Here is a 17493-nt window from a genome sequence, read left to right on the forward strand (position 1 = left end):
AAGTGTTCAGCACACTTAAGAAGACTTTGGTGTTCTTTGAAGGTTTGAATGCTATGAAACACTAACAGCTGTTAATATCCTCAAACTATGAACTCATGCATCCTGCTCACATGAAAAGACTGAAACAGGAGTTTCAAACGCACTATTGTGTAACCACAGTGCACAAACCTCTGCTGAGAGGAAGGATCTGTGTTGGCTCTGCAGTCGTTCAGGTGTCTGCCGCTAAACACAGAGGGTCAGGCGCAGAGTCAAGATGAGAGTCTGGGGGCTCCAACCACTGCAGTGGGATGCCAGGCTGAGTAAATGAAAGGAGTAAATAAGACATTTGTGCCACGCAGAGGCCAAGTTGAACTGGATGACCTGTGACTTGATTAAAGTTTGGGATGGGCCATAATTAAGACCAACAGAGGAGATAAATCTGTGAGCGCATTTTCTCTCATTCAAAAGGCTGTAAGCGGCGTCCATATATCATGATAAGGTTGGAGTGAGAAGAGCCTTTTTCAGCCTCGGATGGCGCTGCACAAAATCTGCTAAATGTCCTTAAGCAACACTGAGTTGCTGAAGGTGAAAGTGGGGAAAAATTAGGGGGTGTTGCACTGGAAGGAAGCGAGCTTATTGGATCTGTTTGAAGCTACAAAGTTGGTCATATCTGAGCTGTCCTACTTGCATTGTTCAACATTCCTTAAAAATTGGACGAAGGGAACATTGGCAATGTAGGCAGTGCTGCTGAATCAGTGGAGTCCTCTCAGGAAGGCCAGATTCTCACATTCGTCACATTATAACTTAAACTGTCCCAACTTTAAATCACTTTTCCTTGGGTTTAATGCCATGCAAGTCCTGCACTGATACCTGAGGAGTTGTGGGACATGAACCATCAAAGAGCCTGTCGAGGTACATTTACATGCGCTCCTCCCCAAAACCAGCAGTGTAGCTATTAATAGGACAGATGCTGAAAGTTGGCTTGAACAGGGAAAAGAGCCACAGCAGAGTTTATCATGAAGAGGGAAAATTTTCTTCTGGTAACTTCTATCATCGTAACTTACAATCAGTGCCATAAACTGACCTGAAAAACTCGTATAAATTGTAACTCAGGTTTTTCTTTTCTTACTAAATGCCAATTCTCTGCGATTCCTCTCATCCCTGTAGGTTGAGTCGGCGGTACAGGCGATCCATCAGGGCAGACGGGAGCTGCTGGAAGAAGCTTGTCGCTCCTATACCCGCAAACGCAGAGTCCTCATCCCCGAGGACCTGAAGCACATCATCGTGGACGACCAGCACGGCTTGCTCTACTGCTACGTGCCCAAAGTGGCCTGCACCAACTGGAAGCGGGTGCTCATGGTTCTGACGGGCGTTGCCGGGTCCAACAGAGACCCTCTCGCAATCCCTGCCAACGAGGCCCACATCCCCGGAAACCTCCGCACACTTTCTGAGTACTCCACCTCCCAGATCAATCAGCGGCTGCGCTCATACCTGAAGTTCGTCTTCGTGCGCGAGCCCTTTGAGCGGCTGGTGTCTGCGTACCGCAACAAATTCACACGGAGCTACAACACAGCCTTCCATAAACGATACGGCACAAAGATAGTGCGGCAGCACAGGCCGGACCCGCAGCCGGAAGCTCTGGAGAAAGGAAATGACGTCTCCTTTGAGGAGTTTGTCTATTACCTCGTGGACCCAGCCACCCAGCGAGAAGAGCCCTTCAACGAGCACTGGGAGCGGGTGCACTCACTGTGCCACCCCTGCCTCATCCACTATGACGTGGTGGGGAAATACGAGACGCTGGAGCAGGACTCCCGCTACGTGCTGCAGCTGGCCGGGGTGGAGGACCAGGTCAGCTTCCCCGCCTCGTCCAAGAGCACCAGGACTACAGGAGACATGGCTGCCCAGTTCTTCCACAACATCAGCCCTTTTTATCAGAAGAAGCTGTATAATCTCTATCGCATGGACTTCCTGCTCTTCAATTACTCTGTACCAGCCTACCTCAAGTTTAGATGAGGCTGGATTTCACTCGCGCACACAGAAACTAAATTACAGAGCCTGGACACCTGCAGAAGAAGCTTCTCCATGCAAACACTGCAAGTTCTGTTTTAAGAGAAAGAAGAGCAATCCTTATCAGAGCTCCAAAGAAAACTAATTTTATTCTTGAGACCGAACATTGCGATGGAGAACTCTTGAAGGAATCATGAGATCAACATTGATGCCTGAAAAAATAAAACAAAAATTTTAAAAAAAGGCAAATCCTCTTGTACTGTAGTTATCGAGCAACTAGATGTTGCTCATTGCTTTTGAATGTGTGAAACAGGGTTGGGCGATATGTTGAAACTTTCCAACCGGGCCACCGTCAGTCCAACTACTGCATTGCTATAATATCTGTTTGCAATCATAAAAGAGATATTTGAGGAAAAGAAGAATCCGCTATTTGGGTTTATGGTTGTAACTCTCTAAGGTCTACGTCATCATACGTGATAGCTCTAACCGTATATTTATGAGCGAGGCAAAACTGGCTTTTCTGTTGTCAGCCAGAATGATTCGTTTCTTTGTTCCCAGTTTTCCAAATCTTGGGAGAAAAATACTCTGATTGCCTGGAGTTGGAGTTAAGGTTAGATTAAGGTCCAATAATGACAATTTAAACCTCAGACGGTTCAACCGGACAAACCAAAGGATCTAAACTAAGCAGTAAGATGAAGTGCGTCCACGCGGTACAAACAGCAGGATAACCTGCTTGCTAATTGATTAGGTTGCCCAACTGCACATGTAGTTTTTGGTCTGCTTGTTTAATTTGATTGAATAATATAGATGTTTTTATTCAGTGCCAATCAATTCAACAGCAGCCACTTAAAAATGGCAAAAGTGTTTAGTGTTTTGTGAAATGTTTTCCTATACATGTACAGTATGAATTGAGGTTCGATTTAGTCTAATATGTCTCCATTTAAAAAGATTTCTGCTTGTAATTATGCAGAATCACAACCTGAAGCTTTTGGCTTTTGCATGCAGGATGTGAAGAGCGGAAAAAGGGAACGCATCGCCGAAGTGCAAACTGAAAACTGCTGGCTTTTATTGGACAGTAATTTGAATCTAAATTTGAAAATGCTCGTCAGTGGTTAGTAGAACAAGCGTTGGCCTGGATATCTGCTGGCACTCCTCAAAGCTCAGAGGAATCATTGGATAGTAGAAAGGTTGATTGCTTCCTGGTCCATTATGTTAGCATAATATGCCCAGCCCCACCCACCAACCAAAAAGGAGCAAGAAAGTGCTAAAAACCCAGCTTTGGACTATATGCGATATAAACGTATATATTTTTCCGATCACTCAGTCCTAGCATGGAATATTTTTGGCTTCATTTTATTCCGGTTGTGGTCTGCTGTTTTTAAAAGTGTATTTGCACGACAAACGTTATTGTTGCAAGTTCCATAGCATAATGATTAAAGTATTAAATTCATGTTTAGACAGTGAATGTCTCTCAACATGTGTGCCTTTGCTTTTGGGCCTTTTTTTGGGGGGGGGGTCAGTTCTAAATGACAACTTTTGTAACTGTGACTTTGTTTACTTTTTCGTACTGTAGGAGGAGACTTCTGTGTGAACTATGATATTGTCTTTATTTATTGTGCCATTTCTGATACCACAGAGTCAAACCAACCAAAATAGGTAAAGTTTCTCTCACGATTTTCAAATAAAATGCATCTCAGAAAGAACTTGTTAATTCCTTAATAGTCACAAGAATTCTCAATGCAATAATGCAGAATACGCCGGGCACATTTTGCATGTCAATCTTTTATTGAAATGATAAACCATGACTGGATGTGACCTAGAAGTGTTTATAAAGGCAACGGTACTACGAAGTCCAGTCAAGCTCGATGTCAGTGGAAACAGGATTAATTACTGTTTCTGAGTGCTATTTCCAGACCACTAATGACGAGCTAAAAGTGCATATCAAACAATTGAGAAGGCCCCATACAGAAAAGTGCATACTAAATCATTTGTTCACAAAAACAGCACAAAAACAATCCGTGCCATCAATACCTGGAACACAGACACTGTTAAATACGACAGGCATCGTGCTGCACAAAAAAAAAAAAAAAAAAAAAAAAAAAAATGCAAACAAAAAAAAAAAAAAAAAAAATAAGAGATCCAGTAGAAATTTGGCAAGAACCAACTGAAGGCTCGTCACGGTTTAAAAGGCACAAATCTACAGAAAATAAGCACGATTAAAATCTAACATTCATCCAGACTGTGCAACGCCTAGTATACATTTACACTCAGTATATATGTTATTGCCTGAATACGATCATTTGCCGTGTAACATTTAGGAGCTGACAACAGTTGTACAGATGTGCCAACAGTTATTACGGTGGTTCTACATTACTCCCACTCGCTGCATCCACTTTGAATGGACTGTGGTTTTGATAATGGCCACAGTGAGCTGGTGAATATGGAGACTAAAGTGCAAAACAACTCCACCCTGTCCACGTGTTTATTTTTTCTTCCACCACCTGTTTCCTGTATTCTCGTTTTTTTACATGCTGCTTATCTACAGTGGGAATATCTGTGCCTCAGTGCTGGGTGTGAAGAGCTATCAGCAGTGAAAACAGTAAAAATTGATATAAACTATAGTGCAAAAGTCCCTCATTTCTTTATATTTTGCTAAAATGGGTGCAATGTAGTATGCAATGCAAAAACAGTGTCTGTACGATTGTAACAAGCTTCAAAGCATTTTTGTGATTTTTGTTCAGCAGCCCTCACGATTAGTTCTCCAGGCTTTTTGAAGGACACTCAAAGCTCTTCTCTGGATCTTTCTACCTTTTGTTCAGTTCTCTGCCGAGATCACTGCTTCAGTAATGTTGAGGTCTGAGCTCTGGGGAGGCCGATCCATGACTCAGTGCTGCACCGTGTTTTGGGGATCATTGCCATGCAGACAAATGAAGTTGCTGCCAATTAAATGCTTTCCGTGTGGTATTGCATAGTGGATCATGATCTCCAACACCACAGTTTCCTCACATTTTTTTAACAACACACTGCACACCATGGCAAGAGATGCCAGGTTTTCAGATAATACCTGTTCATAAGTCGGTGTTAATTGGCTTAACAGACAAAGTATTCCTCTGAAAATGGTCCGGTGCAAGCACTGGACTGAAAATGGGTGAAAACTCAGCCACTGTCCAAAGAAAAACTTTGAAAGACCTTCTGAAAACCTGGAGAACTGTTGTTCAAGACCTTCTCTTGAAGGGGGGAGGGGAAGCAACATATAATGAATGGATGGGGAGACTTGAGATTATTGCACAGTAGTGTATGTTGTGAATAAATTATAACCACACAATGAATGATTTACTTTTCACAAAATAAAATCTGTTGTGATTGTTATGTCTGCTTTTTTCCAAAACAACAAGGGTCACACACACTTGGTGGGGAAAAATTCAGGAACTATGTGGGCCTTTGTTCATCAAGACTTCCTTTATCATTTCCTATCTAGGATGTTTTTAGGGATTCGTTTTTTACCCAAAATTGCAAAAGTATCAAAACATATTTGGACCTTACAATGAATGTGACACAGCCTATGAAATGTATGCTAGCCTAACCAACACTATCAGATATTTTTGCTTTCCATCACAGTAACAGCCTGTTTTTGCTGCAGTTATGAAACTAACATAATGAGAACTGTGTACTTTTTCATTACCAACAAAACAGAACAATAGCTATTAGCATGTTTGGACAACAGGCTGAACCAAATTATTACCTGCTGTTTCTTTGTCACCTCAAGTAACCCAGCTAAGTAGATACTCGTTCGTGTAGCATTCTTTTACATGTAAACTGCTCTTTCTGTCGCTTCAGGCTGAAGGTGAAGCTCTGTACTTCATTAGGGGGAATACAAAAACGTGTAAGATCACAGTAGGAAACAATGGCAGCAAAGCAGGGAATTAGTTTCATTTACAGGCTATTTACTAGCTATTGTTTCACTAATGTAACATCTCCCAGCTGATTACTTTGGTACATAATCATCAGGAGGTATTAGGGAAGTGCTCAGCTCATTAGTGCTCAGCTTCTTCCTTATTCATTCCTCAGTTGTTCTTTAGCAAATATTTCAGTCCCTTGGATGTCTCCTCACTCTGCTGTTTCTTGAGCATAAACAGTTAAATTTTAATAAGCTAGCATTGTATTCTTTCTTGCAAAATACTATCTAACAAACAAAGTCCTCCAAGCTGTCTTTATCACAGTGCAACAAACTGGTGACTACGTTTAAGCACTAATATACTTCAGCTTTGAGTTTCTGGTGAATTATTTATGAGATAGATTGGAATACACCATTAGAGTTAAACTAGTAACCAATAATCCTACTAACAGGTGGACTAGAGACCAAAACAGTACACCAGACATTACCTGCTCCAGCTTTGGGCCGGCTGTAATTTACACAGATCTGACAGTGTGGCTGGTGTGTTTATTCTCCCCTACATGCTAATGTACCAGCTGTCTGTTACAGACCACTCAGGCTCCGTCTGACCTCATCAGAAACTTCACAAAGACAATTCAATGGCAGCTGGACAAATACTGCCTACAGATTGCTTTGTATGTAACTGTAAGGCTTGACAGTCTGTCTGAACACAAATATCCCTTTTGTACCAGTGTGGTCCCAATGCAAGTCTCCAATCTAGAGCTAAAACAGACTTTGATTGGTGCCAGAAGGCTGGTACTACCAAATTGCTGGGCCCAAAGATGAAACCACTGAATTGGTGGTTACAGGCTAGACTACAACATGAAATTCACCACTGATTGGTAGATGCAGCCTAAAGACTGTGTTCGTGGAAAAGAGGTAACAGCTGTGCTGTTTCATGGTCAACAGAAATGTAGAGCAGATCTTAAAGTTTAACGAATTATGAGGAGAGAATTAGAAATCTAATGAGTGAAACTGTGCCCTCGTACTAAATATGTTTTCCTTAGCTAAAATTTCATTCTTCTTTTCATGATAATGAGTGTAGAAATAACACCTTCTGTCCTCTCGTTCCTTCTTTTCAGTTCGTTTTGGCGTCTTGCACACAGGGAACAGTGCATTCAGGATGTGCAGGACTATGTTTTTGTATCAAAGTCCAGTTTGAGTAGAGCTGATCATCACAATCAGCCTGAAGCTCAGAGCCAAGAAGCCAGTACCCAGCAGGTCACCGAGAGCTGTCAGGTAGGGGATGGAGAAGTTGTCTGGATCCAGGCCCCTGCTCCACAGCCAGCGCACCATCAGGCTGGCCACATAGAGCAAAATCCCCACCTGCATAGTGACAGCAGTCGCACATGTTTCAAAGATGAAGACTCTGTTTCTTTTTAAAGTGCACAGTTGTTTTGAAAATGAAAACCTTTAAGAGGATCTCTGACCTGAAGCAGAGCTGCAAGCAGGAAGCACATGATGAACATTGGGGTCATGGCAGTGTGACCTCCCTGCAGGAGGTGGATGGTGTACAGGAAGAGGAGGTGACCTGGGACCACAAGGCTGACCAGGACTCTGGCTGATTTGGAGTTCACATCTGAATAAACATGGAAAGAAAGTCATAAGCGACTGTTCAATAGGTGCACATTAAAAGCCTATTCCCATGTCTCTCTGGCTGATAGTTAGTTGACTGACTTTTGAACCATACTAGGAGCAGTTAAGATCCTGAGACAGAACCAAGCAAACATGACTGAAACTCAACTCACATGTAAATAGTGTATTTGTTCAGTATCTAACCTGAAGAGAAGAAGGTAGCACAGGGTCCAGGACACTTCTCACTCATGTTGAACGGAAGAGCTCCGGGAACACTCCAGTAGTGGAGGTAAGTAGACATCCTGCTGGCCTGGATGGCCACCAGATTTCCCCCTACACCTGTGTGGATATGAACAAGTCCTGAGCATAGCTGATCGTGTTTGACATTTTAATAAAAACAGCAATAACAGGACAAAAAGCACAACTGCTTTCCAAGATTCCACTGAAAACACCAAAGAAAGGGTGGTGTTGCTGATGACAGGAAAGCACTGCTCATTCAAAGTGACTTTGTAACCACTGCGTTGCGTTTTATTTATGTGTTAATATGGCTGTATTACTGTGGTATTTGCAAACATGCATATATCATAGAGTGCATTACAGTCATCACTTGTTAAGCCACTGTTCCCTTTTCATCTGAGAGTCACACGAGAGGCTGAGCAGGCACTGGAGAGTTAACGGAGTTATCTTGGAAAAATAACTCACCGTCCAACAACTAATTTTGCTAGGAATCTATTCAGCAGTTATTCCTACAGCAGGGTCTCCCGGGGGCTTTCTTCTCTGAATGTCTGGAAAAGGCATACTCATTGTTGTGCCATATTAGTCCCAATGCTGCTCACCCCTCGGGCTTATGTCATTAAAAACAAAACCTCCAGGATTTGCTGAGCTTTGGAGCACATGGCTCATTTGAACAAAAAAAATGGAGTGTTTCTGGTCAGCAAGGCTGCAGAGGAGAGCTCTGAATTGGAATGCAAATGCACTTCCTGTACTGGGATGGCAATACATGCAGGAGTGTTGGGTAGCACTGAGGTTGGCAGGGATGCTGCGGAAATGAGAGCCAGTGAATGCATAGTTGGCATTCTGATCAGGCTTGTGGTTTATGTAAAGACCATTGTTATTCCTCTCTACTTAGTATGCTGCTTTGTGGACAGCAGGCTGGCCACAAAGCAAAGATCTAGCCCACTTTGACAGGAAGGAGACTCCTCGAAATCAGCAGCACATTAATGTCTCATGATTGAGTAAGCCCTCAGATTTGAAGCCCTTTAAAAGCAAGGCTCAGCTTGCTTACCGCCTCGCTGTCAGGGTGTGGACACAGCAGGACTTATAAATGATGGGATTAACTGCTGGGCTCTTGCAGGCTTCAACAATTTCCACATGACATCAGTTGGCTTGATGTTTTGTTTTTTGTTTTTTATTGATAGCAATTAAGCTAACTATGAACTATTCTTCAAAGCTGAGGGCGGATGAAAATACCATAAACCTACATTCCTGCTCTCCATTCTCCTTCAAAAAACATGCCAGCTTTTTTTTTTTTTTTTTTTTTAAAAACACACAGAGAAGATATGCCACTAATTGTTTCACCATAATCAAACAGATATCCCTGAAATGTCTCAACAATCATTAGATGGATAATGCGTCCCTAATGAGATTTGAAACATGATAAACAAGCATGCTGATGTTGCCACTGAACTGCTGCAGACGCGTTTATGAGTGTGGTTGTTTTACTGAATGGAGCAGGATTTAGAATCAGGCTGAGTCAGTTACACCATTTTACAAAATTAGGCAGCATGCAAAACACACAATAACATTACTGCTGTTGCATTTACCTCCCACTGTGGGGAAATAATTATTTGATCCTCTGCTGAATATAAAAGTTTGCTCACTTCCAAAGAAACAAGCAGTTTTGCATTTTTATGGTGAAAGACAGAATATCAACCAAAAATCCAGGAAAGACACATTACATAAAAGTAATAAAAGAAGGCTTGGGAGAAAGTGCTGTGGTCGAAATAGAGCTCAAACAACATCCCCACAGTAAAGCACGGAGGTGGAAACATTATGCTTTGGGCTGTTTTTGATCTAAGTGTATAGGATGACTTTTCAGCAGGAATCCAGGGGTCATGTAAAATATTAGATGAGAACCTCCTCTCAGCCAGAACATTGGATGGGTCTTTCTGCACAACAATGGCCCATGAAAACACCAAGGCAACACAAAGAGTGGCTAAAGCAGAAGCTCATTAAGGTTAATGAGAAATCAGTCGTATAGAAGGGGACTGAAGCTTCGGGTTACCAGTTTATAAAGCACCCGGTCACAAAAACAGTGGGCTCAATGCCCTGTACTTGCCAGTAATGTCATGAAACGCCGTGTGGCAGGAAGGAGATGAGGACTCAAAGTGCAGGACTCACAGACTCAAGGGATGCACTCAAAACCACAGCTTTATTTGCTGGTCACAGAAAAACGGGCATACAAAGTAAACTAAACTGGGAAACAACAACCTAAAATTCACAGGGAGATCCACACAGCGTGAGGAACAACACAACACTGACTCAGAGAAACACAGGGTTTAAATACACTGGGGAGTAACGAGGGGAATGAGACACAGAAGGAGGGCACAGCTGGGAGAAATCAGGACTGATGAGACAAGCAAAGCAGGATGCATTCACATAAGACACGGACCTTCAAAGTAAAACAGGAAGTATCAGAGACAGAAACAGAGACGCGAACTTGACACAGTGGAGACAGCAACTAAGAAACACAGAGACATAAACCACAAGGCAGAGGACTCTAAGAACTGAAAGACACAGAGGGGAACTCAAACATGCAGACACAGACTTACACAGAACAGAGGGGACACAGAGAAACATGAAGGGCAAGGGATCGAAACTAGAAACCATAGAATAACTCACACAAGTACAATAACACAAAAATCACAAAGAACTAAACGTGCTGGGTCAGGAGACCCAGGACCCTGACAAGTAAGGGCTTTTCCACCAAGTAAGTCATGTTTTGCTTGGGTATTAAATAATTATTTCACTCAATGAAATCCAAATCAATTCATAACTTTTATTTATTTTTGTTTCCGGATTTTTGTTCGGTGTTCTGTCTCACTCCAATAAAATTAAAGCTTTCTCTCAAAATTTCAAAAATACCAGTGGATAATTTGCTTATGTATTTAAAGTGTTAATAAATGCTGCATAATAAGGTTTAAAATGTGCATTTCAAACCTTATTATCCCTCACTTATTAACTGTTTGCATGAATGCTCTGCAGGGGAAATTAAGAAGAAACGGAAAAATGTAATTTTTTTTCTGCACATATCTGCACTGGCTGGTTCTTCTTTTACTCACCATTGATGACTGGAGTAAACACTGCCATACCCTCAAAGTTTGGATTGCTCACAGTTTTATCCAGAATCAAACCACCAATACTGGGGAAGAAGAAAAGACATGATACATGTGAGTTGCACCTATTGCACTCCTACACTGAAAAGGAAGTGACACAGTGATCTGTGACAGGTTGCCTCACCTGCTGATGGACATGGCCAAAATGACTGGTTGCCAGCCTGACTTTAGGACCTCTCTGATTTGAGGAGAGCGACTAGCAATAATGACCCACACAGGGACGAGGAACAGGAAGAAACCACACACCACAGAGGGCAGGTACCATATGTCTGCAGAGTAACATTGTAGAGAATAAATCTTTCAAAAATATTCCACAAACTCTTCATGTACTAAAAAAAAAGATTGCTTCTCTTTATCTTTGAGTCTTTTTTGAGAGGGAGCAGGGATTGGTGAAAGAGCAGACTGTCAGAATGTCTGGCATCTACTTCTGCTGTAAGCATAAAAATAAGAGATGGGATCTGCTGCCCTCTCCTGGCTGAAACACTTTGCTAATAACTGGCTGTAATAACTTAGTTAACCTGCTTTAACGACTGCTTTATATCACAAAAAATGCTCTAATTGTAGCTGCGATCTTGTTTCTTTAAACGTTCAGAATATTGAAACATACTGTGTACTGAAATGGTGCTTTTATAATGTTATATATGACCTCTGACCTCTGTAAAGGAAGAAGAGACTGCTGACCCCAGCGAGCAAAGACAGAGTGATGAGGTCTCCCAGGCTGGCAGCGATGGGCGTGGCCACGTTATCTGGGTTGATGCCCACCTTCCTGGAGCCGATGATCACTGCCACCATCACTAACCCTGAAACCAAACACAGGATACCAGAGATGAATTCCTCCATGTTGTGTTCTACATTGTTTCTTCCTCCAGAGCAACGAGGTCCTTTGTCTGACCTAGAGACAGTGCGGCAATGAAAGCAGTGGTGACACTGCTGGCACACAGGACAGCAGCCTGGGTAACATCCACTCTCCCTTTGGTCAGACCTCCAAGACCTACTGCTGCAACTGCTGCCAGGACGCCAACCACTGTGGCCTGAGCCTGAGGAAGAAGGACAGAGCAAAGACAAGGAAACAAAGCAATGAAAGAGCAAGTTTGATTTCAGACATTTTATTCTTTTAACTAAAATGTCACCAAATGTGCCCTGTGAGAGTAACAAAAATGCTTAAAGATTCTGATTCTATTTCCATATTTTCCTTCTTCGAATCTACTACAATAGCTCTGCATGGTAAAAAAAAACAAACTTTCTTAACCTTATACAAGGCCTTTGAGCAGCCCCTGTGTTCTATCAGATGAGGAGATTTTCTAGCTCCTCTCCCTTTAAGCCAACTCTCATCTGATTGGTGCCCACAGATATTTTTGCACATGTTTTTATAATACAATTATATGTTTCGAGCTGAAATGTTCCTGTTAAGGATCCCCCCTCTGTCATACTATATCAAATACAACTTCGTACCTACCCTGATCATTTTTAACACATATAAGGGAGAAAATAAGGAACAGCATCCTATAACATTTTCTCCATAACAGTTAAAAGATTAATTTGTATTCCATATTTTATTAGGCATGTTTATAAATCCTAGTATTAAACTCTGTGGTAGCAATAAATATATCAGTGTCAGGACCACTTTATGCCTGCTTTTTCCATCTGCAATAACTCATATTGTACAGTATGGGGACTCCCTGTTCCTTTCACAGGCACTTGTGAAAGGCTGAGTGTAAGGTGAGGAAGAGGGCGATACCATGCCGACCTCACAGAACAGTGGAGGCATCACTGACATGACATTAAGTGAGAAATACAGTGAACAGTGTGAATTGGAGGAGCACTGGGGAAGGGAAGTGGGTTGCAAAGCAGCTTGCAGAAACAGGAGTGCCTGTCTAGAGGCTGAAGCAGCTGAAATTGTGCACCTATGTGAAATTTGCCACCAGGTTGCATACAGGGGCATCAGCCGAAGCACTGACTTTACATTTCACAGTATCCTTCCATGAAATATATGAAATGCTAAATACTTTGAAGAGTGCTGGTTAAATATCTTCATGCCGCTCGCACTGTGTACACTGCAGAGTGTATTTTCATTAGCAGACACTGAATTAAACCAGTTTTGGGATTTTGTGCTTCAATATCTGATCTGATCTCCCATTTTTTAATCATCCCCGACTGTTATCATGTGTGGTTAATTGGCTGAGCTACATTAGTGTCTTGAAAGGGAGGACGATCTAATCACCCCAGCAAAGCTTTTTGAGTTTAAGCGGATTGTCACGAAGCCAGCAGCGAACCGGCGAAGTGATGGAGTGTGTTATTAATAGGATGAAGAGTGCGTTGTGCTGCAGTGTCACCTGAATGAGAGCCAGATTACAGAACACCATCCTCCACTGCTGCTGGGCCTCATCCATCTGCCCTGTGTTGGCCTGTGGGCACAAACAGGTTTACGTAATCATATTGCTCCATCGCACAGTCTCGAGTGTGAATGTGTAAAATCAATTCTCACTGGCAGACAAGATTATTTATTAGTACAGTCTAAATCCTGGAAAGATTTGATAAAGAAATTCACATGTATTGATTGTCGGTTCTTGTTCAATGATGCTGTATCAATGTCAGTTTATCATGTAATGTTTTAAAGGTATATTTGTGTTAAAAGACTAGGTGTGTGAGTGTGTTTCCACCCACTGCTGTTGACAGTCTGGATGCCAGTGTCATTTCCAGATTCCCCTTCAGACCCACGAGGGCTGGCACCAAGATAAACACCTCGGAGATCTCCTTGAACACCTCCCAGTGCTAAAATAAACAAAACAAAAAAACTGCACAGTAAAGCTACTGTTTGCTAAAACACAGTTGGCCCCTTATTTTTTAAACTGGTCACTCTCTCTTTCCTTTCACCACTTTTATAGGTGAAAAACACAGCAAGTGATCTCCTGGAGCTTTGTTGAGGACATGCCGGTTCTATCTGATCAAATCACTCATACACACTCCAGATTTGTGGTCTAATAAATACTAGGACTGCAGTGGGTGAGTGGTCACTGTGTTCTTATCTAATCACATTCTTTGTGGTCAGATAAGCACCAGTGCTTTCATATGAAGAAAGCAGCAACATTAATAATTTCCAGGGGTTGATGGATTATTTTTGGCAGTGGGAGAGCTGACTACCTCAGAGTAAGACCCCTGCATTTTCATAAATGTGGACACGCTCAAACAAAGTTTCACTTCTGGTTTAATTAATGTTTACAACATTAGTCCAAAGGATTTTCTCCCAAGCTAATTGACACAACCTTTAACAAAGATTTGCTATGGTGTTTAGCTAAAACAGACAGCCAGAACATTGACAGTACTCTGCAGCATTTTGCATCATACAGCTACACTATCAACATGCTGGTAAAACAGTCGAACTTGTCTGTGTTAGTATATTAATCCAGATTTTGGATTTATGGGTTTAGGCTGTGTATGAATATTTAGGAATGGGTGTATGATTTATCTAATAGTAAATTTAGAACAGCATGTATCCAACTGCAGCAGCACCAGACGTCACGGTCTGTTCAGTCTTTCAGTAGCAGCAGCAACTCAGAGACTAAACTGGATGTGAAGACTCCTCATTTATTTAAACAGAACAATGGTTCAGTCCACTTAAAAGCTTACTTCATTTTAAAAGTGTAAAAGTATGTAATATGCTTCGTTTTTTGTATCTTTCATTTAGTCTTAAAAAAAAAAAAAGCTAGCAAGTAAAGTGTTGCCTGTAAGACGGCCATCGCTGTTACACGTGACCAAGTGACATCATTCATTAGTTTTGGACTTTGGATTTGAATATTGTGGCCTCAACTTTAACATATTGGCTGCCACTTTATTTCTGTTTTGTGGAGCAAGAAATAACCATAGTTGTGTGAGAGGGTGGAGTACAAATTACCAGCTAAGGTTAGCTAGTAGCTATATATATATATATAATCAGCTTCCTTTGTGGACACAGCGTTAGGTGTACAGATATCTGCTAATAAATAAAACTGAATCCTTAATGGAAGACGGCTGATCTTCATATTTCAGCCTACCACTAACATTTGTTCCTATTATTTCTGTACATCTTGGTTTGATTGCAAAGCATATATAGGGAATGACATAATCACCTCTTTCATCCTCACTACTGACCATTCAAGGTTACATTAAACACTGTCACTATAAAACCTGTTTTACAATCATACCTAATTAGAAATTAGTGTATACAATTTAACACATTGAAAATAATTAGTTTTCATACTTGCACAACATCCATGACTATTCCTGCTGCCACCATTCCCAGGCCAGACACCAGGTAAGGCAGCAGGATTTGGGCTGCAATGATCCATGAGTTCTCTGGCAGGAAGCGGCAGGCTGAGCGGGTTAGGTTGCACTTGAAGCCCCTCAGCTTCTTCCCCTGGAAACGAAACTCCAGAGCCAGATGGGTCACCACCATGGCTGATCCCTGTTAACCCATCCTTGCCTCGAGCTGAAGTGTTTCTAGCGAGGAGTGTCCACAAACTCAGCTTTCGAGCTGAATCCGTGAAGGCTAGTTTGAAAAGAATGTAACGATCCACTTAGAGTAAGAAGTTGTAACCAGGACAGAGAAGATTTCCTTTTTCCAGACTGTTAAGTTCTTGTGACAAAAATCCAGGCTTGCCGTTAAGTCACAGGTGATGAAAAACAATGCTTAAAGAAGAAGTAAACAGTGCTTTGCCCTACACCTGTCACTCCAGGACTGGCAGGGCAGCAACACAAAGTGCTTTTGCAAATGGTGGACTAGCCAGAGGAATGGAAACTTTCATCTACTTGAATGGACCACTCACACAATCACACAATCACACACACAGACAACACACACAGGACCAGTTGACAGCAGGTCTGCCAGGCCTCTTCTGACACTGTGCTACTGACAGACCATCACACACACGCACACACAGACACACACACACTCTCCAGCCACACACATGCCCCCTGTCTTTCTCTCCTCACGCCTCACTCTTCAGCAGCCGGGCGGCTGAGGCGGAGCGCTGGAATCCCGGCCTCTCGCGGGGCCTGAAGAAGGTCCAGGTCCTGTGAGACAAGGACATCCAGAAGGCCAGCAGCTTCTTCTCAGCCCTACTGTGCTGCCACTCCTTCTCCCTCTCTATCTCCTCGCTGCCGTGCTGTTGCTCTGTGTGAGCCTCACTGCTTTGGAGCACCTTCTTCATTTTAATCTGTGGGACGCCTCGGTGTCGGCCTAGGCTGCGCTGATGGACGGTCTGACGTCTGAGGCTTGTCTGAGGAGGCAGGGTGATTGTTGTTGTTCTTCTGGTAGGGCTTCCCTCGTCTTCCAGGTGGATCGATGAGTCGTGACGTTTTCTGTGATGGTGGCAGTCACAGGAAAAGTGCACACGAGTGTGTGTGCAGGCGTGATGATCAGAAAGATGTCTGAGTAGAAGCAGAAGTGACCAGGCTGTATCAGGACTCTTCTCTCCTCCTGGTCTGTTTTCAGATCAGTTCAGAGGAGACTGCAGATGTGCTCTCCCCCTCTTTGATAGCTCCTCCTTCTCCTCACACTCTGAGTGGGTGACGCACTCAGAGCAGCAGGTGCTGTACCTGTCACAGACACGTGGTGCTGCTGCTGCCTGCGGAGGATGCAGTGTATCCTCTTTGACTGGAGGAAGCACACACGCTGCCACTAACTGATATTTACAGTCTGTCAGAGATCATTACGTCACACCTTCTTATGTCATTTGCTCTTCTGTGTTACACAAAGTAATGATTAGCGACGCATGGCACAGCAATAATAATCTGCTGTTTCTTCATGTGGATAAACTGCTGCTTTAGGTGGAAGCGAAAGATGGAAATGGGGCAAGTTCTGCGACTTTGTGTTTAAAAAGAGCGTTTTTTCCTCCCCTCTGGTCAAACTACAGTAAACATAGTAAAATAATGTAAAACAGCAGAGCAGATGAAGCAGACTGCTTTGTAAACGACATTGTCTCAGACACACGTACATGAGGACAGTGACTCAGCTGAAAAGTGTCCTTGAGACATGACTTGGTGCTCCACTCTCTACAGCTCCCCCTTCTGACTTCTTCCTGTACTTTGAACAGTGAAGCAACAGCTGCTAAACACTGAGCTGTAACTAAAATAATCTTCTTGAGCATTGCTTTTTGGCATCTCAGATCACCTCACATCTCTCTGTTTCACTAACGCACCAGCAAAACACCAAAAGGCTTTTCTAGATCCCGGAGCTCATATTACATTTCAAATAAATCTCAAAAGGGCCTGTTGCCAAACACAGAGGCAGCTTCAGTCCATATTTCAATGTCAGTGAAGATTCACTGCACCTCTTCCTCTCAAAGTTTGGTAGTAAATTTTATGTAATAAAAAGGAAACAGGTCCTGCTTTCAGTAGGAAAACAGTATCTGTCCCATAAAAGTTAGAAACACTGAGGACTCTGGCTGGATGCTAGATTCACTTTTAAAACCAACATGGAACATCTATCAAAAAGTTAAAGACATGTATCTCACTCGTCATACAATCCACTGGATTATACTGCGTATATGCATGCCTTTACATCCACCCAGAAGCATGCAGATTATGTGTATCACTGTGTGTGTGTGTGTGTGTGTGTGTGTGTGT

The 17493-nt window shown here is 42.5% G+C and overlaps 2 protein-coding genes across 3 annotated transcripts in view; one reads left to right on the forward strand and one right to left on the reverse strand.

Moving 5' to 3' along the window:
• LOC102306447 (carbohydrate sulfotransferase 11) overlaps nucleotides 1–5355 on the forward strand; it is a 23202-nt gene extending 17847 nt beyond the window's left edge. The window contains exon 3 of the mRNA XM_005933461.3: nucleotides 1147–5355. Within this exon, the coding sequence (XP_005933523.1) occupies nucleotides 1147–1992 (846 nt within the window). The 3' untranslated portion in view covers nucleotides 1993–5355. The remainder of the gene's footprint in view (nucleotides 1–1146) is intronic.
• The window catches only part of LOC102306738 (solute carrier family 41 member 1), a 15303-nt gene continuing 1914 nt past the window's right edge, over nucleotides 4105–17493 (reverse strand). Inside the window, exons 1-10 of one of the 2 annotated variants that reach the window (XM_005933462.3) lie at nucleotides 15128–16528; nucleotides 13555–13662; nucleotides 13224–13295; nucleotides 11783–11927; nucleotides 11544–11690; nucleotides 11015–11159; nucleotides 10837–10916; nucleotides 7700–7834; nucleotides 7351–7499; nucleotides 4105–7246 (exon numbers count right to left, since the gene is read on the reverse strand). In XM_005933462.3, the coding sequence (XP_005933524.1) occupies nucleotides 7067–7246; nucleotides 7351–7499; nucleotides 7700–7834; nucleotides 10837–10916; nucleotides 11015–11159; nucleotides 11544–11690; nucleotides 11783–11927; nucleotides 13224–13295; nucleotides 13555–13662; nucleotides 15128–15322 (1356 nt within the window). In that variant the 5' untranslated portion in view covers nucleotides 15323–16528 and the 3' untranslated portion in view covers nucleotides 4105–7066. Of the gene's footprint in view, nucleotides 7247–7350; nucleotides 7500–7699; nucleotides 7835–10836; nucleotides 10917–11014; nucleotides 11160–11543; nucleotides 11691–11782; nucleotides 11928–13223; nucleotides 13296–13554; nucleotides 13663–15127; nucleotides 16529–17493 lie in introns of those variants that run through there. The other variant, XM_042222902.1, reaches the window with a different exon arrangement.

The sequence above is a fragment of the Haplochromis burtoni genome, unplaced genomic scaffold (genome assembly GCF_018398535.1).
Source record: "Haplochromis burtoni strain Fernald_Lab_line unplaced genomic scaffold, NCSU_Asbu1 Contig_97, whole genome shotgun sequence".
Lineage (NCBI taxonomy): Eukaryota > Metazoa > Chordata > Actinopteri > Cichliformes > Cichlidae > Haplochromis > Haplochromis burtoni.